Source organism: Mercurialis annua, linkage group LG7 (assembly GCF_937616625.2).
Source record: "Mercurialis annua linkage group LG7, ddMerAnnu1.2, whole genome shotgun sequence".
Classification (NCBI taxonomy): Eukaryota; Viridiplantae; Streptophyta; class Magnoliopsida; order Malpighiales; family Euphorbiaceae; genus Mercurialis; species Mercurialis annua.
The window spans coordinates 46,913,843-46,938,633 of record NC_065576.1 but is presented as its reverse complement, the minus strand read 5'-3'; the positions used below and the strand labels follow the sequence as shown (position 1 = coordinate 46,938,633).

The 24,791-nt window shown below is 32.0% G+C and overlaps 6 protein-coding genes across 7 annotated transcripts; 3 read left to right on the top strand and 3 right to left on the bottom strand.

Moving 5' to 3' along the window:
- The first annotated feature begins 1,882 nt into the window (after nucleotides 1-1,882).
- Nucleotides 1,883-3,810, top strand: LOC126654464 (tyrosine-protein phosphatase DSP3-like). Its single transcript, XM_050348324.2, has 5 exons — nucleotides 1,883-2,351; nucleotides 2,453-2,546; nucleotides 2,661-2,715; nucleotides 2,826-2,869; nucleotides 3,304-3,810. The coding sequence occupies exons 1-5, from the start codon at nucleotides 2,188-2,190 to the stop codon at nucleotides 3,562-3,564; spliced, it is 618 nt and encodes a 205-aa protein (XP_050204281.1). The 5' UTR covers nucleotides 1,883-2,187; the 3' UTR covers nucleotides 3,565-3,810.
- Nucleotides 3,811-5,954: 2,144 nt separating this feature from the next.
- Nucleotides 5,955-6,572, top strand: LOC126657794 (protein METHYLENE BLUE SENSITIVITY 1-like). Its single transcript, XM_050352570.2, has one exon. It carries the CDS (start codon nucleotides 6,031-6,033, stop codon nucleotides 6,352-6,354), a length of 324 nt encoding a protein of 107 aa, XP_050208527.1. The 5' UTR covers nucleotides 5,955-6,030; the 3' UTR covers nucleotides 6,355-6,572.
- Nucleotides 6,573-10,948: 4,376 nt separating this feature from the next.
- LOC126656117 (probable WRKY transcription factor 2) lies at nucleotides 10,949-14,620 on the bottom strand. Its single transcript, XM_050350602.2, has 5 exons — nucleotides 14,116-14,620; nucleotides 13,647-13,778; nucleotides 12,637-13,460; nucleotides 12,400-12,558; nucleotides 10,949-11,868 (listed from the first exon to the last, which is right to left on the bottom strand). Exons 1-5 carry the CDS (start codon nucleotides 14,407-14,409, stop codon nucleotides 11,163-11,165), a joined length of 2,115 nt encoding a protein of 704 aa, XP_050206559.1. The 5' UTR covers nucleotides 14,410-14,620; the 3' UTR covers nucleotides 10,949-11,162.
- A 2,368-nt stretch (nucleotides 14,621-16,988) lies between these two features.
- LOC126655397 (seipin-1) lies at nucleotides 16,989-19,122 on the top strand. The gene is made up of 2 exons (XM_050349576.1): nucleotides 16,989-17,680; nucleotides 18,360-19,122. The coding sequence occupies exons 1-2, from the start codon at nucleotides 17,006-17,008 to the stop codon at nucleotides 19,053-19,055; spliced, it is 1,371 nt and encodes a 456-aa protein (XP_050205533.1). The 5' UTR covers nucleotides 16,989-17,005; the 3' UTR covers nucleotides 19,056-19,122.
- On the bottom strand, nucleotides 19,114-22,268 carry LOC126655398 (putative 4-hydroxy-4-methyl-2-oxoglutarate aldolase 2). Of its 2 annotated transcripts, none has more exons than XM_050349577.2 (2): nucleotides 22,131-22,268; nucleotides 19,114-19,870 (listed from the first exon to the last, which is right to left on the bottom strand). In XM_050349577.2, exon 2 carries the CDS (start codon nucleotides 19,855-19,857, stop codon nucleotides 19,357-19,359), a length of 501 nt encoding a protein of 166 aa, XP_050205534.1. In that variant the 5' UTR covers nucleotides 19,858-19,870; nucleotides 22,131-22,268; the 3' UTR covers nucleotides 19,114-19,356. The 2 variants fall into 2 exon arrangements, with proteins under 2 accessions (XP_050205534.1, XP_050205535.1); XM_050349578.2 differs by having other exon boundaries at nucleotides 19,114-19,857; nucleotides 22,131-22,267.
- On the bottom strand, nucleotides 19,877-22,218 carry LOC126655396 (pentatricopeptide repeat-containing protein At1g64100-like). The gene is given in 2 exon segments (XM_050349575.1): nucleotides 19,877-21,914; nucleotides 21,916-22,218. Coding segments are annotated over 2 exon segments (1,761 nt in total). The 3' UTR covers nucleotides 19,877-20,456.
- Nucleotides 22,269-24,791: the final 2,523 nt, after the last annotated feature.

The following is a 24,791-nucleotide window of genomic DNA, read 5'->3' as shown; positions in this document are numbered from 1 at the left end:
ATTTTGTAATTGATCGTGTTCTAATCAGTGATTAATCGAAGCTCTGTTTTGAATTTTGAGAGAATTTGTTGTTTGAGTTTAACAGAATCTCTTAACTTTTTGAATGATTGATTTTGCATGGGTTTTGTTTCCTATTTATATTGAATCGTATATATGCGAAAGAGGAAACATAGTTTTGCTAGATTTTAAAGTCAACCTGTAAATTTCTATAAGTCCTGCTCAATTTGTATTTGTGAGATTCTTTTCCTATTTTATATATATTTGTCTAAAAATCCCTTTTTTAAAAGATTAGCCTGACGTAATTTTAATGTCTTCATCTTTTGAATTATACACATGTTGTCCTAACTATACAACAATAATATTTGGGATGATGTTAATTCTTTTAAGAATTTTAAAATTGTTACTATTGTTAAGATTGTTTCTATTTATTTTATTGTTATTTCATATATTTTAAATGTATCTTTGATGTTGTTGCTAAAGGGTATGGCAACCTAGTTACGATGTCCGTTTCCTTATATTTTAATGGTCTTATTTCACTTAAAAAAATTCAAACATATCAAATATATTTCTATATAGACAAAAGTATAAATAGTATGTAATATGTAATATTACTTCTTATTAACAGATTTCATCTTCTTCTTTTTTAATAAATTGTGTAAAAAAAAAATCCCTCAAAAGATGATGTTGTTAAGAGCAATAACTAAGAAGATACATATGCAAGTACTAAGCAGTTGCATAGAGATGGGAGAAAATATACATAAAAATATGTATTTTACTTGTCAAAGTCTGCATTAAATATATATATATTTGCAGAGAAAAGAAAAAGAACATTCCATAAACAATTAACCTCCTAACAAGAACAAACACTACAAAATCATAGTCCCCACCCAATCCATTCTGTTTTTGTTACACTAGTTTTTAGCCAGTAGTGATGTTTTTTTTACTATCATTAATTATTCTTTTATATATTAATTTATAAATTACAGTTTCATTTTTATAATTATATTATTTATTTGAGTCTTAGTACTAATTGTTATTAATAATTTTATATTATAATCATTTATAATTTAAACTGAAACATAATTTGTATACATTTTCATTAAGTTTAGTATAAGTTGCTTCTTTAATTAATTTTATTAATAATTAATGAAAAAATATACTAATTTTGTTATTATATAGTGAAAAATAGATTACTAAAATGTTTATGGAAAATATTTTTTATACAATTTTATTTACTTTGTCCATTATATGTTGGAGTCATAAATTTTATTTATGGATTAATAATCATACTAAACTAAAATTTCAAAAAATTAAATCAAGACCATATTTTAAACATAATTAATAAGTGAATGGGATAATTTCACTCCTATATTATATTTAATAATAGTAAAATTGTATTTTTATAATTAATAATAATAATAATAGGAATTGTTTGGTTTAGTTGTTGCTGGTAGTTGATAGACATACTTATTAGGTAAAATTTGATTAACTGTTGTTTTAACATGATTTTAAAAGGTATATTTTTTATATAATAGATAAATTAGATTATATTTAATAAAAAAATATCTATAATAAAAAAATTAGTTTAAAAATATTTTATATGAGAAATTTAAAAAAAATAAAATTTATTTAATTATAGCTATAGAATATAAATAAGACAATTTTGTACAATTAATAGACAACCATATCGTTAAAAATAATTTAAACTAATTTTTAACTTTTGTAGTTTTCATATTCATATTGATACGATACAAAATTGACTAATTGAAGAAGTGGTACCAATTATGTTTCTTCTCTCCTTCCTTTTCCATAAGCCGCCGCAAAAGAAGAACAGTAAATCTTAATTAATTAATAATTAATTAAACCAGCTTTAAGTAATTTTTGTGTATAAATATTAAGCAAACAATTTAACCGTAATTATCCAAATCAAATCAAATCAAATCAAAAAACTAGTTTCATCCCCATTCCAATCCAATCACTTAGAATTTGAGTCAGAATCGGAATCTGAATCCCTAATTGAAAACGACAGCGTTTCTCGCTTTTTCCCTCTCTTAAATAAACCCCCTTTTTCCCCTTCTCTCTCTACCCTGTCTTCAACAATGGCTTTCTTTTCCTCTTCTTGATTCTGATTCTGATTCTGATTCTTTTGATTCTTTTTCGGTTTTTTTTTCTGATTCTTTCAAAAAAATGGGATTGAAATTGGAGGAATCAGGAGGAGGAGGAGGAAACGACGACGTATTGGTTGAACCACCGGTTAATTTCTCAATGGTGGAAGATGGAATTTTCCGGTCATCTTTTCCGCAGCCTTCCAATTTTTCTTTCCTTCAATCTCTCAATCTCCGTTCTATCATGTAATTTTTCTTTTCTTTTATCTAATTCAATGTCTAATTTTGTTTATTTTCTGTTAATCACGATAATTAATTAATAATAATGGTTAATTTTTATTTTGCAGATACTTGTGTTTGGAACCCTATCCAGAGGAAAATTTGGAGTTTCTTCGTGCTCATAATATTAAACTCTTCCAGTTTGGATTAGAGGGGAAAACGGTAAGAATTTAATAATTTTTCAATATTTTAAATTATAATTATGATTAATAAGGTTATGATTAGTTTGTGTTTTGATATAATTAATAATTATGATTTTTTTGTTTAATTTTGCAGTCTTCTATAGCTAGTACAAAGCATGCTATGACGGAGGCTTTGAAAATCTTACTTGGTAATAACCCTAATCAGAATCTTTAATTTTGTTATTGATTTTGAATTTTGTGTTACTGTTAATCTGTTTGAATGGGCCCATTTAAAATGTGTTTGTTTCTTGATCTCCAGATTCGAGAAATCATCCAGTCTTGATTCATTGCAAACAAGGAAAGGTAATTTTATACGATTCTTCTCGGATTAGTTCCGAGAATTTGTATGCTTTTTTTGATCAATTTGTGATTCTGATTGGTGTTAAATTCCGAGAATTTGTATGCTCTTTTTGATCAATTTGTGATTCTGATTGGTGTTAATCTTATGAATATATTTTATTGCATTGTCGTTGTCTAAGTAACACGAACCATTCATTCAATTAATAGTTTCTGTTTTAGAATCATGTCCGAAACTTGGAATTTTGGATATGAAATTCCATAGTTAATATGGGAAACCTTAAAATAACACAGTGTTTGTGTTCAAGTGTCCCGTTTTCCCGTTGACACGTCGATAAATCTGATGTTCTTTACTGTCGCTTTTGGCATTCTGTTTTGATGGATTTGTGATTCTTATGGACGGTATGTTCTGTTCTGACATTTTATCTTCTTTCTGGCAGCATAGGACAGGCACATTGGTCGGTTGCTTTAGGAAACTGCAAAATTGGTGCTTGCCTGCTGTGTTTGAGGAATATAAGCATTTCGCTGGTGCAAAATCAAGGGACGGTGACCTGAAATTCATCGAGAACTTTGACGGGATGTGCTTGCGGCAGTGTCTTTACAGCATTATCTTCCAGTATCATGGATATGGTTCGAACAAGAGGCGATTACTTTATAGTGAAGACAGCATACAGAAGAACCCGCAAATTAGATCAAATTAGGAACCAGTTTTTAGTTTGGTTCCTTGCAACATCTGCCTGTTTGTTGCATCAAACTGTGACTATTACTTGTTTTTTTTTTCTTTTTCGGCTTTCAAACATTTGTACCGTAGGAGGAGAATATTTCTCACATTGACGATGACTTGAATTTATTCTTCTGATTATTTCTGTGCTATAGCTTTAATAGCCGCTATCGGACTTTCTATATCAAAAGATAGTTTCATTTATATACATCGAAAGATTATTTTATTTTGTTGTGTATTCATTTAAAATAGAATGATTGGTTTCTTAAGAGAATTTAAATTTCCTAACTATTTTATGAGTTGTTCAAGTCGGTCGGTCTTGGATGAATTTCTATGCTTGTGTGACCTTCTAAAGAAGACACTATTCATAGTGAAAATAGAATTTCCACATTCAATTAACGCTGATAAAAAAACATTCTATTAACGGATTAAAATACAATACGAGGACATTAATTCGGTTTTAGATCATAAAAATGGTTTTTTGTTTGATAAGAAATTTTTCATATTCTTAAAATTATTGCGGGATTCAATTTCAGAAAATAAAATTTTAATTCAGTTCGAACTAAATGTAAGCACCCCATCCAGTTTTGTGGGTCTATTTTGGTATGGAAACTCAAAAAGGAAAGAGTCGAGTTTATTTTGCAGCCTGTTGAGTGGTCTATTACGGCATATCCACAATACAACACTAGAATTGAGATAATAATAGTAATTAATTAGTGCTAAAGTGCTATTTAGCCTAACGCCATCTACCAAATTATTTTTCTGGGCACCACCCTAAATTTGGCATGAAAAGGTAGTCAAGCTTTTTTATTTTTTCACAAATAATCTAATGGTCATTTAGATGAAGAGTTACTAACATTATAAAATTCTATCGTAATATTTTAATTGCTTTCATTATTAAAATTAAGGAATCACATCATATGATGCTAAAACACGAACGTATTTATAATAAATATAAGGGGTGTTCTAGTGTTTTGCTAAAAATATATATACACATAATTGATGATTGAATTTTAATTTCTGTGATTATACTATTTTAATATTAAATTTTACCGTATTAGTGTTATGGATTTAAGGATTTACTTCATAACACTTTTATGAATTACTTCATAACACTTTTTTTTATGAATTACTTCATAACACTTTTTTTTATGAATTACTTCATAAAACTTGCTAAGTATGTTTGTAGCAGCAGTTGAATCTTCATTAGACGGCTATGTTACAAATTAAATTATTGATGATTATGAGTTGTTGGGCCATGCAATGATTAAATCTAATTAAGACACTAAATTAAAAAGAATTAAATTTCGACCAAAATTAGTCAAGATATACAATTTATTCAAACTAAATATTAAAAATTTAAAGGGACAAGCAAGTATTTTTTGCCCAAAATTACCAAAAAAAAACGCCTCTCAAACAAATAAAGATGAAGAGACTTGATACGGTTTGAGAGGATGTGTCTCAAGAAAGCGGATTATGTATTTATCATATTGGTATTTATAATATTTTTATGTTGTGGAGTAGGGGTGTGCAATATTTTTGGTTGAAACCGAAATAACCAACCGAACCATACCAAAATTTTAATCCGATTTGGTTTTTGGTTTATTCGGTTCGGTTTAGGCTACGGAATTTTCAAATTAACCGAACCGAACAAAATAACCAAATTATATGTATTTGTAGTATTATTTTTGTAAACTTTTTAAAAAAGTTAAGATAATTTTGTAATATTTTTAGGATTTAGCTACTAAAGTCCCTAAAATTGTACATTAATTATAAATTCATATTTTTTATTTTTCAATAATTAATTTTAACAAAATTCAGTTATTTTAGTTAACCGAAATAACCGATCGAACCAAAATATTATTTCGGTTCGGTTTCGTTTCGATTTTGATTTTGGAAATTTTTAACATTTTTGGTTCAGTTAATTTGGTTCCGGTTTAGTTCGGTGGTCGAACTGACCGATGCACACCCCTATTGTGGAGTGTCTAATGAATTGAGCCTTATATTTTGCATTATACTATTCAAATTCAATGGTGAGTTTTTTTTTCTTAAAAAAAGTTAAAACTTGTGAAACAAAGTTCAATAAATGAGCATGTCCAGTTTTTTTTTATATCAAATTTGTGTTATATGCTCAGTTTACTATTAAATTAGAAGGATTTTATTTTTGTTAACATATGTTTTTGGAGCAAGTTTTTATTCAAAAGTGATATCGCATATTTGCACCTTTCAAAAAGTTATGAGGGTCTCTTTAACCTTTTTTTCCTACATAAAAAGAGAAAAAAAAAGACCTAGCCAACCAAAACCCACCACGTAGCCAACGTAACCCGCACTAAGACCCAGATAAGCCTATATATACACACACTTACCCCTCTTTTTTTCTCGCGATCAAAACAAAATTAAAATTAGGGTTTTTACTTGATTTAGGGTTTTCATTCGAAATCGAGTCATGACAGGAAAGGCGAAGCCAAAGAAGCACACGGCCAAAGAAATCGCCGCCAAAGTGGACGCGGCGTTGACAAACAGAGGCGGAGGCAAAGCCGGAATCCTCGACAGAACCGGTAAAGAAAAAGGCGGCCACGCAAAATACGAGTGTCCCCATTGCAAAATTACCGCTCCCGATTTGAAAACTATGGAGATCCATCACGAGGCTCGACACCCGAAGCTTCCTTATGAAGAAGATAAGCTTGTTAATTTGCATGTTGCTCTCGCCGCGGCGGCGGCCGATACTTCTAAACCCCGTCCGGGGGTTCGAGGAAGCCTTAAGAAGTGAAAGGTCTGATGCGGGTTTGAGGTTAAGTTGGTAACTTTGCCTTTTATATGGGGTTTATTTTTTTTTTTACTTTGTTGTCTTTCATGTTATGTTGGTTTTTTTTCCAGTGTAATGATGATGATGATTATGATTATGATTAAGATGGTGGTTTGTATATTAGGTACTTTTTTATTATTATTATGATAATTATGATGTGGGCTATCGCCTATTATGAATAATTCTCTGTTTTTGTAGTATATTTTTAGTTTTGTAGCACTTTATCACTTGTGATTGTATTGATTGTGGCCAGAGTAGGTTATTGCTTGGTGGTTTGGATTGCGGCATGTAGTTTGCCGATATGGTGTCAGTGTTTGTGATTCCGATATGTTTGCTAGGTATCGCTCAGAATTTGGTTATGGCGATATGGTTATGTTTGTAATTTAGTTTTAGTTATTTGCAGGTGCTTTTTGCTTATGGTTGTGTTCGTAACACACGCAAACTGCATAATTATATGATCATCATAGGTAGATTTGACACAGAATAGTTTGGAGTGGGATTCATTCTTTATAGGTAAGATTTGTTTGCTAGGATTGTTTATGATTGAGTAATGAAATAATTACAAGAAGTTGTGGGTAGACCTACGAGATAGCAGTTCTCAAATCGATGAAGATCAATGTAGCTAATTCAGTGTTTCTAATGACGATTAGAGCTAATTGAGAAATTATTCTTTCATAACCTTTAGTTATTAATCATCTTGTTTGTTTTTTTGTCAGTTGTACTTTTTCTCATTAAAAGTAGAGTATGCTCTTCGTGGTTTCACTTATTGTATTGTTTGTAATGCATGAATTTTATATGATCTCATTGAATTTCTCTCTTGAATTGAATCCTTCCCCTGAAATATAAGCGATACTTGTTTTTTCTGTTTGTGTTGCATCTTGGTGATAAGTTCCTAATAAGATAGTTGAGTTAAAGATCCATCAAAAATATGAGTTCTAAAGTATAGAATCGAGTTAAAACTTAATTTTTTTGATACTGTCATCAGTTCAAAGAAATTATCATGTTCTGAAGAGTTGATAGAGAGATTTGATAAACAAATTTCCAAATTACTCAAAGTTTGATTAGAAATAGTGAAAGTCTACATTCTAATTTATTTTTTGATTAATCATGCATTATTTGCGAGAAAAGCATGAATGATTATAGATTTGTCCGGTTAATCAATTACTGTACGAGATGTTATCTAAGAAGCACGGAAACTTCGATAAAGTTGTGTTTCCCGTTTCGGAAACGTTTTGGAAACCGGAAACTCTTGGACACCCATACGAAACGTTTCGGGCCGTTTCTGTAAATAATAAAAATTAAAATTTGTAAAAAAGTTTAAAATTATTACCCACAAATAAAAAAATCTAACTAGTTACCCATAAATTTTACATTCGCATTGTCCACAATACAACAAATATACTTATTTGTGTTGAATTGTATTATATTTTTTTATATATTTATAAAATTTTAGATATTTTGTATATTAAATTGAATTATTTTGTTAATTATCATAAATATTTAAATAATATTTTTATAAATATATCCCTAAATTTTTATTATTTACACGTTTCCCCACGTTTCGTGTCCTTCATTTTAAAAAACTTTCGTTTTCCCGTGTCCGTTTCGTATCGTTTCCGTTTCTCGTTTCCGTTTCCGTGCTACTTAGGATGTTATTAATCGGTTGAGTCTTAAATAAACCTTCTATTTTTTTATTCAAAATTTGATTTAAAAAGTGATTAGCAGGTAAAGATGTCATTCATATTGTAAATGATCTATGATCTATCTTAAATAATTATTTACCTTCAGTAATTAAATCTCTTGCGCTGATAAAAAGTATTAAGGGCACTCACTTGTCTTTATAATCTTATACTTTTCATGTCGGTGTAACACTCACTTATCTTTATAATCTTATACTTTTTCTGTCGGTGTAAAAATAGACAAAATTTTACTTTTACAAGAATTGAGAATTTAGCTAGATATAGGTATTTTATGTTAAAAAAATAATAATCCATTTGATTGTTTTATTTTTTGTGATAATAATGAGCATTTTAGTAATAGCTATAAAGAAAGTACAACTTGATTAGTAAAGTAACAGAAAATCATATCTAATTTCTACAAACGCATTGATAGAACTATTTGAATGTGCAACCCGACTATTTCTCCGCTTTACTCAGTGGTTATTATAAATCACAAATCGACACTTTGGTTTTTAAATACGTTTCCTTGAGAGAAAATTAGAAATAATATTTTTGCTAACATTTCAGATCTGCTCTCTGTAAATATTGCTATCTAGAAAATAGCAAAATTTATAAAGAATATGAATCAAAATTCTACTAGATATATTTATAAAGAATATGAATCAAAATTCTACTAGATAAAACCTCTACAAAGGAAGACAAAAAAAACTCACAAAAGAAAAAAAGAAAAACCAACAGATCTTAAATCTATGATTATTCCCGCAAAACAAACTAAATATTAAAATAGTAGAAAAAAATTAGAGGGTGGAGTGGTTATTTTGTGCTAAAAAAAATGAAATCACCTTCTTTTGAGAGTTGCGGTTAGGATTTTTTAAGAAGGGGAAAGAATTTAAAGAGAGGGGAAAGAAGAGTTTTTTTTCTTTCATTTTTTTTCTTTTGATTGTTCTAAATTAAATCAATATAAAGTAACGATTCTCAAAAATCAAAGCCATTTCATATGTATAAAGGTCATACATTGGAATTATAATTCAATTAGTTTCGATATCATAATTATGAGTATTTTATTAATTTTATACTCCTTTCGTCCCCATTTTTTATAATTTTGATCTCGTAAAAAGAATATCACTTTTGCATTAATCACATATTTTTCTTTCTTATCCTTAACATTAATGAGTTGATATATGGATTTATGGATAAAATTAATGACATAGTTTTATTTTTGCAAAAGGATAAAATATTATTAATGATAAAATCATCTATAGAGAGTTTTAAATCGACTACAAAGAATGTCAAATATAGCCACGACATCGGTATAGATAAATATAACGATACTTAAAGTGTCATCTATCTGGAAAATCTATAAATAAATTTAGCCTAATTGATGTAATATTTTAGAGATATAGAAGAATATAGGAATAAAATTCTAAAGCCACAATAAATCTAACGGACGTAAATCAAATTGTATTAGATATTTCAGATTTGCCGATTCAACTGTTGGGACGATCTCTAAACGACCTCTAATAGGAGCTTCACATCTAAAGAAGAGAAAAACACATGTAAGGTGAAAAAATCAGAGAAACGAAAAAAAAATAACACTAAGACTAACAATATATGACAAAATTATTTACGGCAAAATGAAAAGATTTAAGGGGTGGAGACTGGGGGGGTAATTTTGGCCATAAAATGGTCAAAATTGCCCTCTATAGCGCTGGATATATAATGATGTAGATTTTTTTTCATCCGATCAACATACAAGATAATAAAAGTCATACAAGATTCTAGAATATATATTAAGAAACAACCAAAATACAAATAAAAGAATTTAAACGAAAAGAAGAAAAATCAAGAACATATCAATCTCGCTAAAAGAGTCGTCCTGACTTTCAACGGTGAATAAGGTTCTATTAGCACAAGGATTTTGATTTAACACTGTCCGATCATATCGATGATCCGCTCGAACCATTAAATCCTAACATTTCCGATCATTTAACGAAATTCAAAAGAGATAGACAATAACACATCAAAAAATCTTGAATCTTCAAAAACTTGAATATGAAGTCCGAACAATCACTAAAATTGTTTGAATAATCTAAGAAAATCAACGTGCAAACCGAAAATATCTTCACAACGGAAGAAAATTTGACGGCTCAAAACAAACCAAGAAGATCTCGTACACCATTTACACCTATAGAGAAATCCATAGCTAATTTCATCTCAGAGAAAACTTTCAATCAAACTCCTAAAAACCTTGAATCTCCAAGAAACTTGATAAACCTCGAACAATCGCTAAAAGGTCTTGAATAATTCAAAAATCTACACAAACAAACTCAAATTTCATAAAAACACACCAAAAACACATAAAACTCGAGCATCAAAGTATTTTATTCAAATAAAAAACCCATAAAACATTGATAAATATGAACATATTGGTGAAAAACTGTAATTTCTAGTGGAAACCAGAAAGCGAACTTCTACATCGAAGAAAACTAAGGATTAAATGAAAATTTTAAAGAGATGAAAAAAAAATTAGAGAGGCAACACCAAAAACAATTTACTTCCAGTAGCATACTTACTTGAGCATATAATCCATGAATTGCTCTTTAGTTTCATTTTTGTGAGACTAAGATCACAATATGCGTAGTATCATAACCCTTAGGAATAAACTTTTAAATTTATCAAGAAAAATTAAAATAACAAAGTTCTAAGACTGAAGCTAAAAAACTAAAAGTTTACAAGAACCAAAACTGAATATTAACCATAAATAATAAGGGAAGAAAAAGTAGGACGGCCGTGGGAAAACGCTGAAAACTGGATGAACGAGCGAAATTTAACCCTGATCCAGTGAACACGTATGCTTCCTCAAACACATAAATTAACTATAACATACAAAATTGAAATCTATAATATATAATATAATATCTGTATACATTTTCTATAAAATAAGGTGAACTACAACTACTACAGTCTACAGATATGAGCAAAAAAATAGTATAACAATAACATCATTCAAACATAAATACCCTTTTTTTTTCCTTTACCTTTCTGTGTTTTGTGTTTTTTTACCTGTACTTCAAAAAGCGAAAAAAGTAACTTTTACGAGGGGAAGTTCCCCATGATGCTTGGATATACCGACGATGACAGAGTTCCGTTAAAATGCTCAACGGTAGCCTGCCCAGCATCGTAATGATCATCGTCTCTTAGCTCTTGTTTTGGAAACACCAACTGCTGACCTGAGAAGAAAGGCTGACCGTGACTAATAGGTTTCGCATTGTAATCAAAGTCAACACCTGCCATGGGCGGATTTACAGATGTATGAAGATTCGACGATTGTGAAATCTGGAAATCTGGAAGGAGGGAAGCAATAGAGCCAGAGTGATGGGTAGCGCAACGGTTGAGCTCCATTGAGTTGTATGGCATGGCGTGTTGATAGGAAGGGTATTTCAATGGATAAAAGGAGGAAGCCCCGCGCATCAATTCATTACTGAAATTTCCAGGAAAACTGGGCCTTGTATAGTCGTCGGTTATTACTGGTTTGGTCTCGAAGCAAGTTGCGAAATCTTGAAATTGTGTTTCTGGTTTTATTCTGTGGGTGTTTCGGGCTAATGTCAGAGGAGATTGTGTGTTTGTATTAGCCTGAGATAAATTGTTACCACTTGAGCTTAGACTGCTGTTTTTAGCTGCAGGCACTTCATGATTGTGCTTCCCCTCGTATGTTGTAATTACATATTTCAGATTATGGGAGGCTCTCTCCACATGTTTTCTCACTGAACATCCAGCACTCGTGCATTTGTAATAACTCCTGTAAATAAACGGACGTTTTTACAAAAACAGCATATTTCTTCAAATGCATCAAGTTTGTCAACTCTCCGTAAAATGCATAAACGTGTGACCGGGATTCCAAATAACATAATATATACCACTCCTTTTGTTCCATTGAAGTCTCATATTAGTTTAGAGACAGTTTGAGATAACATAATTAACATTTTTCATTCTTGTTTTACCCTTGTTTATGCTTTGAGATTCTAATTAGTCATTATTATACTAAGAGTTTAACCTTGAGGTAAAAAAAAAGGGGGTAAAGGGGGAAATTGAAGTCAAAAAGTACTAAGAACTCAAATGGGACTACTTAAATGGAAGACCGTAAAAGTGACAATGGAACTTCTTAAATGGGACGGACAGAGTATTAGAAAAAACGAACCACAATTCTGAAGTAAATATACAAAATGTCATTAGACACAAAATCATGAAAATTACTCCAGTTTTGTCCATTTTAATTGAGAAAACATGGTAGGGAAATAAAAGTGAGATAAAACTGTTTAGAATGCAGTACCTGGGGTTTGGATTTCCCTTGACAACTTTTTGACCATACTTCCTCCAGCGGTACCCATCATCAAGTATGTCAATTTCACTCTCTATTTGGACGACAACTCTTGGTTCACGAACAGCTCTAGAAGACAAATTTGTTTCAACCAAGCAGTTTTCTAACTTCCTGAAACATGACAAAAACAAATGTCAGATTATTTTTCTATCTGCAGCTACACACCAGTGCATGTAGTTTTTCAAGTACCTTCTTTTTGATTCAGATTCCTCTGTATCAGCATCCACTTCAAGTGATATGCTTCCCTGAGTGGCCCCATCATCGTCGTCATCGTTACTAACAAATGTGGAAGAAAGTTCAGGAGTTCCTGCAGATTCAAACGTTCTTAGAGGTTTGCCTTGGCTAATCGACAGTGGATCAGAAAGCTCTGTCAGAACAGATGCTGAAGATGTTCTTTCCAGACCGTCAGTCTTCCTATCAGAACCGATTTTTATATCCTTGGACCCTTCTTGAGAATTTTTCCAAACAGATCCAGCTTTGGCACAGGTTTCTCTTCCATCATCCATCTCCGGCACCTCATCGAACGAAGTTAATCCAACTTGTGCTCGTCGATTAGGCTGAGGCTTAGGGTGATTATGAGTACCTTTGTAAATGATTTCTGTAATCTGACCATCATGGGAACGCTCTATTTTTTTCTTAACCTGACAATTTGGGTGGGTGCATTTATAGTAGCTCCTCGGATATTCACTACCCTTCACCTGCTTCTGCCCATACTTTCTCCAATTGTATCCATCTTCAGAATTTCTAGCACTCCCCGTAGAAAAGGATGTCCCTTTCTCTTCTTCTAGACGACGGTGTGTTTCAATATTTTCTCCAGGGACAGAGTCCATTTGCTTCCTAAGTCCATCACCAAAGTTAGCATTTGCAACCATGCTATTTAAGACCTTCATGTTAACAGATGATTCTCCAGGATAGCTCTCTGTGGTAGCTTCCTTTATGATCCCGACTGGAAATTCAAAATCTATTGATCGTTCCACAGAGCCAACTTCTTGATAATTAGCAGCATTGTTTTCCTATCAGAGAGTGTTAAAAACGTAATGCACAAGAAACTCCATATAAAACTCTGATGAAATTACCCGACTGTCATAGTTATCATAATCAAATCATGCTCAATGCAGCAATGAATTGCTATTATCCTTCGATATCCACCACGCCGAACAACAAAAATAAATATAAATTCCTTTTAAATTAATTATTACCTGATCTGCAGCATTGAACTGGAACGAAGCAGCACTACTACTGGCCTTATCCACATCATTCTTAACTGTACCCCGCAAAAAACTCTCATAATTCAGAAGCGGAAACGGGAAACTTCCGGTAGTCGGAGACGGCTGTTAACAAAAACCAAAACACCAAAGACCAAACAAATTTTATACGCATAACTAAAATGTCATAAAATAATAAATTGTACATCAAGAACAGCAAATAATTTGTATAAGAAACACAAATACATATTCAAATTATTAACAAATAAACAATAGATTTTCAGCAACTATGGAAACTCACAATCGACCACTAATTAACTATTCAAATATTCTAGAATGTGCCACGTGTCAACTAACTGGAAACTACATCAAATGCATAAATAATGGGGAATTTTAAGTGTTCAATAAATAATTAACCGTAATCCATTAATAAACCTAAAAAATTGAGATGGCGAGAAAAAACCTGACAATTCTGTAACATAATCGGAGAATCGAGGAGAGCGGAGGGGCTCATTCCGGGAGGAATAGTTAAATACGGAGACCGTACAACCGCCGGCGGAGAAGTTAAGGGACTAACAGTACGAAAACGCGCCGTATTAATTCGTTCAGCTTTAAATCCGCATTTCGCGGCTCTTCTTTCAGCGATACTTCCTACATGACTGTCGTTTTGGCTACTGATTTGAGCACCGGAGGAGGTGGCGGAAGCTAGGGTTTCAGAGGTAAGCTCTTGTCGCGGTGGCGGAGGACTGGACTCCATCGGCGACGCCGGTGGCGGTGAGGAGAAGTGTAAGAGTCACTTGACTGTCATTTGATTTGAAAATGAAGCGAGAGAGTGGTTTTTGAGAGACTTGTCAGCGAAGTTTTACAGTTTTGGAGATCAGTGGAAGTATTTATAGAGAGATTAAGTAAAATTTAGAAGTGATTAATTAACAGAAAATTTTCTGAACAGATAAAAGAAAGAGAAAATTAGTACAGCTGTAGTAATTCTACAGTACGGCATTGTTTCGATATACACTGACAAAAGTTCATTTTTCCATCTGAATTTGGCACAAAGGATCTATTACATTCAAATTTATGGCCTTGACTCGTTTATATCCTCATATTAATTATAATTAAAAAATGATTAGAGCATTTCATACGTATTGAAACTGATTACAAAAATTATTGAACAACTGAAGAAGTAAACGAATAAAAATATTAAATTTAAAGTGTTATTTAAAAATTATAAAAATCTTAATTGATCTTGTATACTAAGTCTAGGGAGTAAAATGAACATTTGTTAATTTTTATTCAGTATTCTTGTAACAAAATAAAGTGCTTTTTGCATTTTACCCACTTTTGAACTTTATTTCAAGGAAAAATATTAAAAATGGAAAGAAAAAATCTAAAATGGAATATATAAAAAAAAAAAAACGAAAGAGTATTATTATTGTTTAATCAATATTTTAAAATTTTAGTGAGGAGTTTATAACATTTTTTTATAAATTACCCGTAATATTCCTGACACAATTAATGTTTTCAATTAAATTATGAAAAGGAACAATATGTTGATTTGTAAATGTAATCAATGACTTTTGACCACCTGAGTTGTAAATTAAATGAGTTACTAAGTTTAAATTGTTGCTTATTTTAGTAGAATCCAAAGGTTTTAAGTGTTGTTTAAAAAAATTAAATTCTAAATAAGATTGTTATTCACCAAGGCTACACTTAAATTGTGAAAATTAGTTTGCATGAAGGCATAATAATAACAATTAGCAGAAATGCCTAGATTTGCTCATAAGGAGCCGAGAAATGTTGAGAGAAGTACAAGTTAGATTTTGTTATGTAAATTTACGTTTAAAACGACACGTGAATTGCTTCATATCCATTAATTTAAACTACTAATTAACATGTGCTAATTGTTTAACTATATCTAGAGGTTTCATTTGCACAACCATATACCAAATATTCAGTGGCGGATTCCGAAATTTTATTTACGTCGAATTTTACTTTTAATTTACCTCTAATTTTTTAGCATTCTGATCTTAATATCTTTAAAACTTTAAATTCGCCATAAATTTTTCTTCTATTTTTTTTTAATTTTGCTTTCATTATCTATGCATTATTGGATTTCTGTCTGTTGTTTCATACAATCACGAATAAACACTAGTTTAAGTTTATATAGTATTTATTTTTATTTTTATCACAAAACTATTCTAGTTTTCTCTAAAGAATTTAAGTTCATCACACCATAAAAACATGCTTTACCTAATCTTAATCTAACCAATTCTTTTGTTTCAGAAATAAAAGACATTCTCATTTAGACTATTTAATTCTTTACTAAAGAATCAATTGAAACTTCTAATAATTTTTGCTAGACCAGCATATTTTCTAAAAAAACTCAAAACAAATTATGATATAGAAAAATATTGTGATAAAAACACTCAATTTTTCACGATCAAGCGATGAAAACAGAAATAACAACATGGGTTACGATGATAAACACTAGTATAGTAAACATACAAAAAAAATCATTAGATAGTCTCTTGTCAGCTCATGGCTTCAACAGTAACTTAATATGATTGTTTTTTTTATTTCCGAAAAATATATATTTTATCCGAAACTTCTAATACTATTAAAGTATGAATGTACATTACTTTTAATTCAAGTTTTCTCTTCATTCATGGAAGATCGTTCTTATATTGTTGTGATTATTCAAGAGTGCCAAAATCTATTACTGATAGTTCATTGCGTTATATTAGAAGATCCGCGAACATAGTTATCCACTCTTACTATAGCGTACAATTTTCATGTCTAATGTTTTAGTTTGAAGTTCGGATGTACCCAACTTTTTATCTTTGCTTGTATTCGGATATTTTTAATTAATATAGTTTTTATTTCTTGAAATAAAATATGTATGTACATTGCAGTTCAACCAAATCTATTAAACCATACTGAATTTTATATATTTAAAATTCAACTAAATTAAATCTATAAAATATAACATTTTCAAATTAAATAATAATTAAATATATATATATATATATATTAATTTTTTTATTTAAATCAAATCTTTTGTTTTTTAATGAATGAAGAGGGAGGAACGCTTGTGTAAGGAATTGAACACACGACCTTGACAATTTACTCCCCAGCGCTTAAACCGAACTTAATTATTTATTAAGTCTGATTAATATTTAGTTAAATTTTATTTAATCTAAGATCTAAATTAACAAGTTTTATTCATAAAAATTGAATCAATTAAAAAAAACATTTTTTTATAATAATAAATCTATTGATTCATTATCCAACCAAAAACAAAAGTAAAACATTACACCATTTTTTGAACCGCATGCAGGAAGTCCATTGTCTAACAGATGTCAAACCTTAAACTCTGCATGCCTCCACGTTTCATTTCCATTTCCATTTCCTGCTCAAACTCCACCTCCGCCTCTCACAACTTCTCCTCTCGCTTTCTCCGCCGAACACCGCCGTCATCCATGGAACAAGAACCACAAAAACAAGATGACCACTACAGTCTGATCCCAAAACCAGACTGGTTCATAACCTTACTCTCATTCCAATCAGACATAATCTACAAATTCATCACCACACTCTTCTCACCGTTCACACTTCTTTTCTCCATGCTCAATGAATCCTACCGGCGGACGGAGGTAACCACGGCCACCGTGGAGTCGACGATTCTTCAAATACCATCTAAGCTCACGTATGGGAGTGTGATGTTGATTAGGAAGTTGGGGTTGGGAATTATGGGGGCTGTGCATGTGTTTGTGGTTTTGGTTTGTGTTGTGGTTTTGGCTGGTTTGTTGGGGTTTGGGTTGGTTCGAGTTTGGATTGAGAAGCCGGTTTTTTTGAGGGAACGGTTGTTTTTTGATTATAGTGAGGTGAATCCCACGGCGGAGTTTAATTTTGGTGGTGGTGAGGGGTTTAAGAGGGGGCAAATGGGTATTCCTGTTGGCCATACTTTTCATGCTTCATTGGAGCTTTTGATGCCTGAATCTTACTATAATAGAGAAATGGGAGTGTTTCAGGTATTTTGCCAATATCTTTTAATATTTTTAATTATTACTATTTACTTTGAAGTTACTAAATTTTGATTTGTTTGATATTAGTTATTAGATTTTAATTTCATTAATGGTACGTGACAATCTATTTTTGCTTAAACATGCATGTGTTGATCGGTTTTATTGATTTATATCTAAAAAATGCATAAACAATCTAAAAACAGTAAAAATCAAATGCCACATTTGCATACATTTGGCATGAAAAGATAGAAATTGAAGTCTAATAATTGAAATGGACAAATTGATGTTTGGTCATTATAACTCGAAGAATCAATTACCTTAAAGAAGAACTGTGTCGAATATTCTATCCAAGGTTGCTTAAATTCAGTTTGAGAGGGTTATGAACTTTGGATGACGATGATCTTTGAGTTTCATATAGTGAGAATATTGATAATTTGAATTTAAGTTCATAACTCAGCTCGAAACTGAGTTTATTTTGACCGAAATGAGGAAAAATGAGTCTATGATAAGCCTGAAACAATGGTGGTAAACAATAGTTCCTTATATGGATGAACTTCCATTGAAGCAAGAGCAAATTAATCATATAAGAATGAATCATAGTTTTAGATATAATTGCATACTCAGAATCTAAAGTTATCAGTATGGGTATCGGTTTACCTGTTTTTCTGATCAAGAGCTATATCAGTTGAGTGCAGAACTATTGTCAGCTAAGGGAGTTGTGATTACAAAATCGAGCCAACCATGCATGTTTCCATATCGAAGCCTTCCTATTCGGCTGGTAAGAACATGTCTAATGAGCATACCGCTACTGTTGGGCATTTCCGAAGAGACGCAGAAGATGTCAGTTGAGATATTAAAACACAGAGAAGGAAATCCAAGAACAAAAGCTGTGAGAGTGACTTTGATTCCGAGGGCCGGAACATCATATCTCCCACAGTTATATGAAGCTGAAATCCTCATGAACTCGAAGCTGCCATTGACAAAACAATTGTTGCGTAACTGGAAATGGACAATTTCTGTCTGGGCAAGCTTATATATTTACATTACACTGCTTATCTTTATCCTCTGTTGCTGTCGACCGCTTCTCTTTCCAATGACATTAGTGAGTTTGAGCAACGGTGACGATACGGAGGATAACCAGAGTACACGAGATTTAAAAGAGCCTCAGATGGAATCTCAATCTCGAGATCAACGAGAGCTTTCAGACCTGGTGAGAAAATGGCAGCAAAGGAGGAGGAAGAGAAAAGCAATATTTCTACAAAGAGAGGTATCGGAAACAGTTGGCTCATCAGCTTCAAGCATGAGCATTACAAGGGAAGACACAAGTGTGTTGACGGAAGAGGACACTGGGGATTCAGAGTCGGTATGCCTAGGTAATTGATAAATTAATTGTTTGTACTAGTTTATAATGTATGAAATTGCAAATTAAACACTCAGCATTCTCTATAATCGATGGTCTCAATTAATTAATAACATCATCGCAAGCTTAATTCAATTTCAATAGAGAAATGACAAACCGAACAGCGTACCTGAATTCAGCAAATATTACATGTTTGATATTTAAAGGTGATAATCTCATGATGATCAAGTCTAGAAATAAGCATCAACCTCCCTGTATAATGAGCAGTACAACAGAGGCTTTTTGAAATTACTACCTTCTTAAGAGAAAGGATAGCTCAGCCTCAGACAGATAACTCGGTTCGAGAAATAAGGATCCCATCTGTGTCTGCGTATAGAAATTCCCCATCGGAAATTCTTGTCCCGCCTATAGTCACAGGAACATGTTTCTCTCCGATCCCCTTCTTATTGGCTTTCATTGGATGAGAAGCCAGAGCCCTAACACCAATATCACAGCCGTTGATCTCGTCAACATCCCTAATACAGCCATTCACAACTATACCTGCCCAGCCATTATTCTGAGCTTGAACCACAGGGTTGCCTCCCAGTATAGCACATCGCAGACTACCACCCCCATCAACAACAAGAACTCTGCCGTTGCCTTTCTCCTCAAGGAACTCACGGATTAAAACATTGTCTTCAAACACCTTCAGGGTCACTATTGGTCCAGAGAAAACTTGGCGCCGACCATAAATCTGAAAAATTGGCTGGAGTGCTCTGAGCTCGCCACCCACAATAAGTTGTGGATTTGCATCACAGACTTCAGCAGTTGTTACAAATGCCATCTATATACAATACCTGCATGCAAGTGAGCATCATACTTCACCATCTTAAACAGGAATAGGAGAGAATAATACTAAGATGTCATAAAGTGCTGGATATAAATCCAAAGAGCAACTCTAGATTTAAATTAAACAGAAGCACGCCACAATGTCCTAAATATTAAATTACCAAGTAATAACTTTTACCGGTTAAATACTAAGAGATGGGACACTTTGAAATCAATAGGCAACATAAGTAAATATCTTGTTCTAAATATTTAACGTCAAAGCACAACTTTCTCCAGTCCACCAAGAGAAAACTCTTAAAAGGCCCGTCTTTTCTTAATTCGACAAAAAACAAATCTGCAGTCATCTTTAATTATCTTGAGAAATCTATTGCAGATTCTTCAATATTGAACAAATCCTCCATCACTGACCCTCTACAAATGGTATTTGCTTAAATTCTCTCATCAACCATTGGATGGGTTGGCTGCATTTGATGCATCCTTGCACTGAAAAACACTTTATTGGAGCAGCCAACTGATTCGCAGCATAATCTTCCATTTCAAAAAGATCTTGCATATTTAACTCCTTGTCAGACCACCAAGAATTGTACTATATGGTCAAATATCAGGCTGCAACTCATCAGCTGAAAGGTTAGAATATAGTTCCTTTGCCTCTTCAAATTTTCCAGCTTTGCACATGCTCCAAATGAGGATACTATAGATTACTTTATTAGGTTTTAACTGGCTTCTTTTCATAGATTCAAACAGTGCTAGTGCCTTATCAAGATGCCCATGTTTGCAAAAGCCATGAAGCAAGGTTAAGTATGTTATTAAATCAGGGCTGCAGCCACGAGAACACATTCTGTTGAAAAGATCTTCTGCACTGACAAGTCTCCCTGCCTGACATAAGCCGCTTAAAAGAGTAGTGTAGGTAATAGAGTTAGGAGTTAAACCTTTGTGAGGCATTCCATCAAAAACTTGTTTTGCCTCATCAATTTTAGCAATCTTGCAGTATCCTTTGATTAAGATGTTATAACTAAGTACGTCTAGCGTACAACCGCTATCGAACATTAAATCAAACAATTTTCTGGCCTCGTCCATTTGACTCTGAAGACAATATCCATCTATCAGTGAATTGTATGTGACAACATTGGGCTGTATACCCCTTTGGATCATTAAATTGATGATTCCATGAGCCTCTGAAACCATACCTTTCTTGCAAAACACATCAATTAAAATGCTGAAAGTAACAACATCTGGTGCGATTTCTCGATTAAGCATTTCATTGAACAAAGTTGAAGATTCCTTCCACAAGCTTGACTTGGAGAGACCATGGATTAAGGAGCTGTAAGTGACTATATCAGGCTCCATTCCCCTTTGAATCATCTTGCCAAATACACCTAGAGCCTCCAAAACCATTTCTTCCTTACAAAATCCATCGACCAATATACTTAAGGTAACTACATCCGGTTTGATATTCCACTCTAGCATTTCTTTAAGTAAATTTAAAGCTTGCTTCAATTGGCCTAAATTGCACATACCATAAATTAAGGAGTCGTAAGTTACAACAGTAGGTAATATTCCTGTACTCGTCATTTGATTGAAGAGGTTTAGAGCTTCACTAACCAGCCTGTCCTTACAAAGCCTATCAATAACTGCACTATATGCCACCACTTCCGGCTCAAAACCTCTCTCAACCATTTCTTTCATCCAACCAATAGCCACACTAGTTTTTTCACTCTTACACAAACCATTTATGATCATACTATAGGTATGCAAAGTAGGTTGATACCCTCTCACTACAATATAATCTAATAGTTCCACTGCTCGAACAATTCTACCCTCTGTACACAATCCATTAATTAAAGTATTAAACGTAACAATACTGGGCTCAAGTCCTAATTTAAAGATTTTACCTAAAACTGAAAACCCATACTCCACACGATGCAAATGACAAAAGCAATTAATTAAAATACTGAGAGTATAAACACTAGACGAAACTCCAAATAATTCCATTCTTTTGTACAAGGAAACAACAGTGTCATAATGTTTCATTCGAACAAGAAAAGATAATACTTAACATATTAAATTGATCAGCAGAAGGCAAAGGGTTCATATGAAGCATCTGATTAAAGCAAGCTAACGCATTATCAAAGTTAGTAAAAGAACCATATTTGCATTTATCTCTCAGTGAGAAATTGTCAGAGCTCGAATTTTCACGCCAATTCCTAGAAGCGCAAAAACAAGCTATTGAATTGGAAAACAACAACCGCCGTGATTGAACAATAATACCTATTTCTGGCTGATGCGGAAAGTACGATCTCTTAAACCCGGAAGTTGTTGCAGACCAAGTGTTTGATAAAATACTTAGCCGCAGCATAAAGGGTCGACCTTTGAGCTGAACTGAAATTTAACCGAAAGACTTGCCCAAGAGTGAGCCTCTACTTTGAGCTGCAAACAGAATAAAGTAAAATAAATCAATCAATGAGTAAACTCAATTCCATTTTATATAGTTTTTCTGGTCCAAAAACAAAACAACCACAACATACTGACAAATAACATCGTAAAACAAATAATCCATCATAAATATTGAAGAAAATCCAGATATCAAAAACCCATCCAAAACAGCATGGGACATGGCAAAACAGCATCATTTTAAGGTTTCTATGTTAAAATTGAAGTTTAATGTCCGGAACGCCAAGTGTCCGACATGTTTCCGAAAAGGAAAACATTGATCGAGTGAAATGTCCGTGCTACCTAGATCATCATTGCCACAGTTCAATTCTCTAGATAGCATCAAGTCACAAAGAACTCATTCATAATAGCAAAATATGAAATCACTCAAAATAGCAAAAAAATAAATCTAAGTAATAAATGAAAAAAAAAGCAAGAACAATCCTAAATCGGAAGTACCTATACAAGATTAAAAACAAACACATAACTAATCTAATTAAAGAATGATAATCATTTATTAAAATTTAATACTAAAAACAAGATTGATCTAAGTACAAAAAGAATGTAAAATCAGATCCATAGCGAGTTAAAAAATGATTAGTGTATAAACAAGCACAGCTACAGGCTACAGATATGAATTCGTAGAAAATTAAAGACAGCTTGTATTTTGTAAACAGAGATGTATTAAGAATGCAAAGAAGAAGGAGTGAAGGACCTCATAAACGAAGATGATTGGGGATCGGAGAATCGTATAGTGCTTCTGATTTGAGTTTCGACAGAGAAAGAGAAAGAAGCTGAGATTCTAATTATAAAAATTAGCGTGTCCGCGGATCCGGATATCTCCAAAAGCGAACCGAAAACTGGACTAAAAATATCTAGAACCGAAAAATATTCATTGACCATTAATTTTTCCCGACTGAACTGTGTCGAAAATTTTATTGGTACGGTTCTGGATCTTTTATAAATAACCGTACCGAAAACCGAACCAGACCGTACCGAATTTATATCCGAAGAACCGAAATTGTATATATATATATATATATATATATATATATATTATTCTATTTTTAATTTGATTATTATATTCGTATTAACTTTGAATTACTAAACATTAAAATTATTTTATAAAATTATATGAATTTGTCAAATATTTAATAATTATTAATAGTATTTATAAAAATTGATATGAACAATTTATATATTTATTATTTTCTATTATTGACCAAATTACATAGTTTTAACAAAAATAATATAGTTTAGACTTGAGAATAGATAAAAGTATCCTTATCAAATAATTAAAAATTTAATATTAAATCGATGTGTGCCCTTTTATTTTATTAATGATTATTTATTTGTGATAGTTGAAAATATAAATTAATTTCAAAAATTAAAATAATATATTATAATATAGCAGAGATCATTTTTAAATAAAATAATATCCGTGGTTCTAGTGATATACGTACCGAACAGTACCGAACTATTAGGAACGAATACCCGTGCCGAACCGTACTGAAAAATAAAATATCTGAACTGAACCGATTATTGGTATGGATCCGGAGATCCAATTTTTGATATCTCCGACTTTTGGTTTGGTTCTGGAGATTTGTCAATCCCTGGATTCCTCTGAACCGTGCTCACCACTAATAAAATTTGAACAAAGGATTAATTCACCCCCTTAATTTGGCATGAAATATCAAAAAAATCATTTCGAAATGTTTGGATCAAACGAATCATCGAACTTCTCGCTTTCATATCAAATCACACCTCTCTCAGAGAGTGAAACACACTCTCTGATTTTGAATGATAAAAAGTTCAAAATAGTGATTAATATTTTCTCATTTTCTGAATTAACGCTTAATTATTTTTAAATTTCAATTTCCACTTTATATTTTAAAAGTTCAAAAATTACTTTTTTAAACAAAAATTGAGAGATTTTTTTTTCTTTTTCCCTTCTTCTCCGGTCTGCTCCCTCCGCTCCGATTTTCACGCCGACGATCCTTCAAAACGAGGAGTAGCAGCTCCTCGTTTCAACGGAGCAGATCCTCCTCGACGACGGCTAACAGTGGCGGCAATGGAGCGGTGGGTGGCGGCGGTGGTTGTCGGTTTTGATTTTCAGGCGGTGGGTGTGGTTGGCGATGGGTAGCGGCAGTGGAAAGGAAGAAGAAGAAAGGGGGAAAGGGAAAAAATTCATAATTTTTGTTTAAAAAATAATTTAAATTAGTGTTAATTAGTGTTAAATCTAATATTTTTAATTAATATTAATTAAGATTATTGAAGTTAATTAGAATTAATATTTTTAATTAGGTAATCTCACTATTTTTTCTAGGTTTAAAGGGTGAAATAGGTCCGTTTTTATTGTGTGTTGAAAAAAAATTTAATCTTAGTTTAGATTTTTCTAGAAGAATTCGGGATGAAATTTTTCTAGAACAAATGATAAAGATATTCACAAAATACTCAATAAGTGTTATTTGAAAATTATGATCACAATAGTCTATAAAT

Excerpts from the sequence above, each read along its gene's own strand:
- LOC126654464 (XM_050348324.2), top strand. The coding sequence starts at position 2,188 with ATGGGATTGAAATTGGAGGAATCAGGAGGAGGAGGAGGAAACGACGAC. Across the intron at positions 2,716-2,825 it reads GGCTTTGAAAATCTTACTTG|ATTCGAGAAATCATCCAGTC; the intron begins GTAATAACCCTA and ends CTTGATCTCCAG. Across the intron at positions 2,870-3,303 it reads TTCATTGCAAACAAGGAAAG|CATAGGACAGGCACATTGGT; the intron begins GTAATTTTATAC and ends TCTTTCTGGCAG.
- LOC126657794 (XM_050352570.2), top strand. The coding sequence starts at position 6,031 with ATGACAGGAAAGGCGAAGCCAAAGAAGCACACGGCCAAAGAAATCGCC.
- LOC126656117 (XM_050350602.2), bottom strand. The coding sequence starts at position 14,409 with ATGGAGTCCAGTCCTCCGCCACCGCGACAAGAGCTTACCTCTGAAACC. Across the intron at positions 13,461-13,646 it reads AGTTCAATGCTGCAGATCAG|GAAAACAATGCTGCTAATTA; the intron begins GTAATAATTAAT and ends ACTCTCTGATAG. Across the intron at positions 12,559-12,636 it reads GAATCTGAATCAAAAAGAAG|GAAGTTAGAAAACTGCTTGG; the intron begins GTACTTGAAAAA and ends GTCATGTTTCAG.
- LOC126655397 (XM_050349576.1), top strand. The coding sequence starts at position 17,006 with ATGTCAAACCTTAAACTCTGCATGCCTCCACGTTTCATTTCCATTTCC. Across the intron at positions 17,681-18,359 it reads GAGAAATGGGAGTGTTTCAG|TTGAGTGCAGAACTATTGTC; the intron begins GTATTTTGCCAA and ends GAGCTATATCAG.
- LOC126655398 (XM_050349577.2), bottom strand. The coding sequence starts at position 19,857 with ATGGCATTTGTAACAACTGCTGAAGTCTGTGATGCAAATCCACAACTT.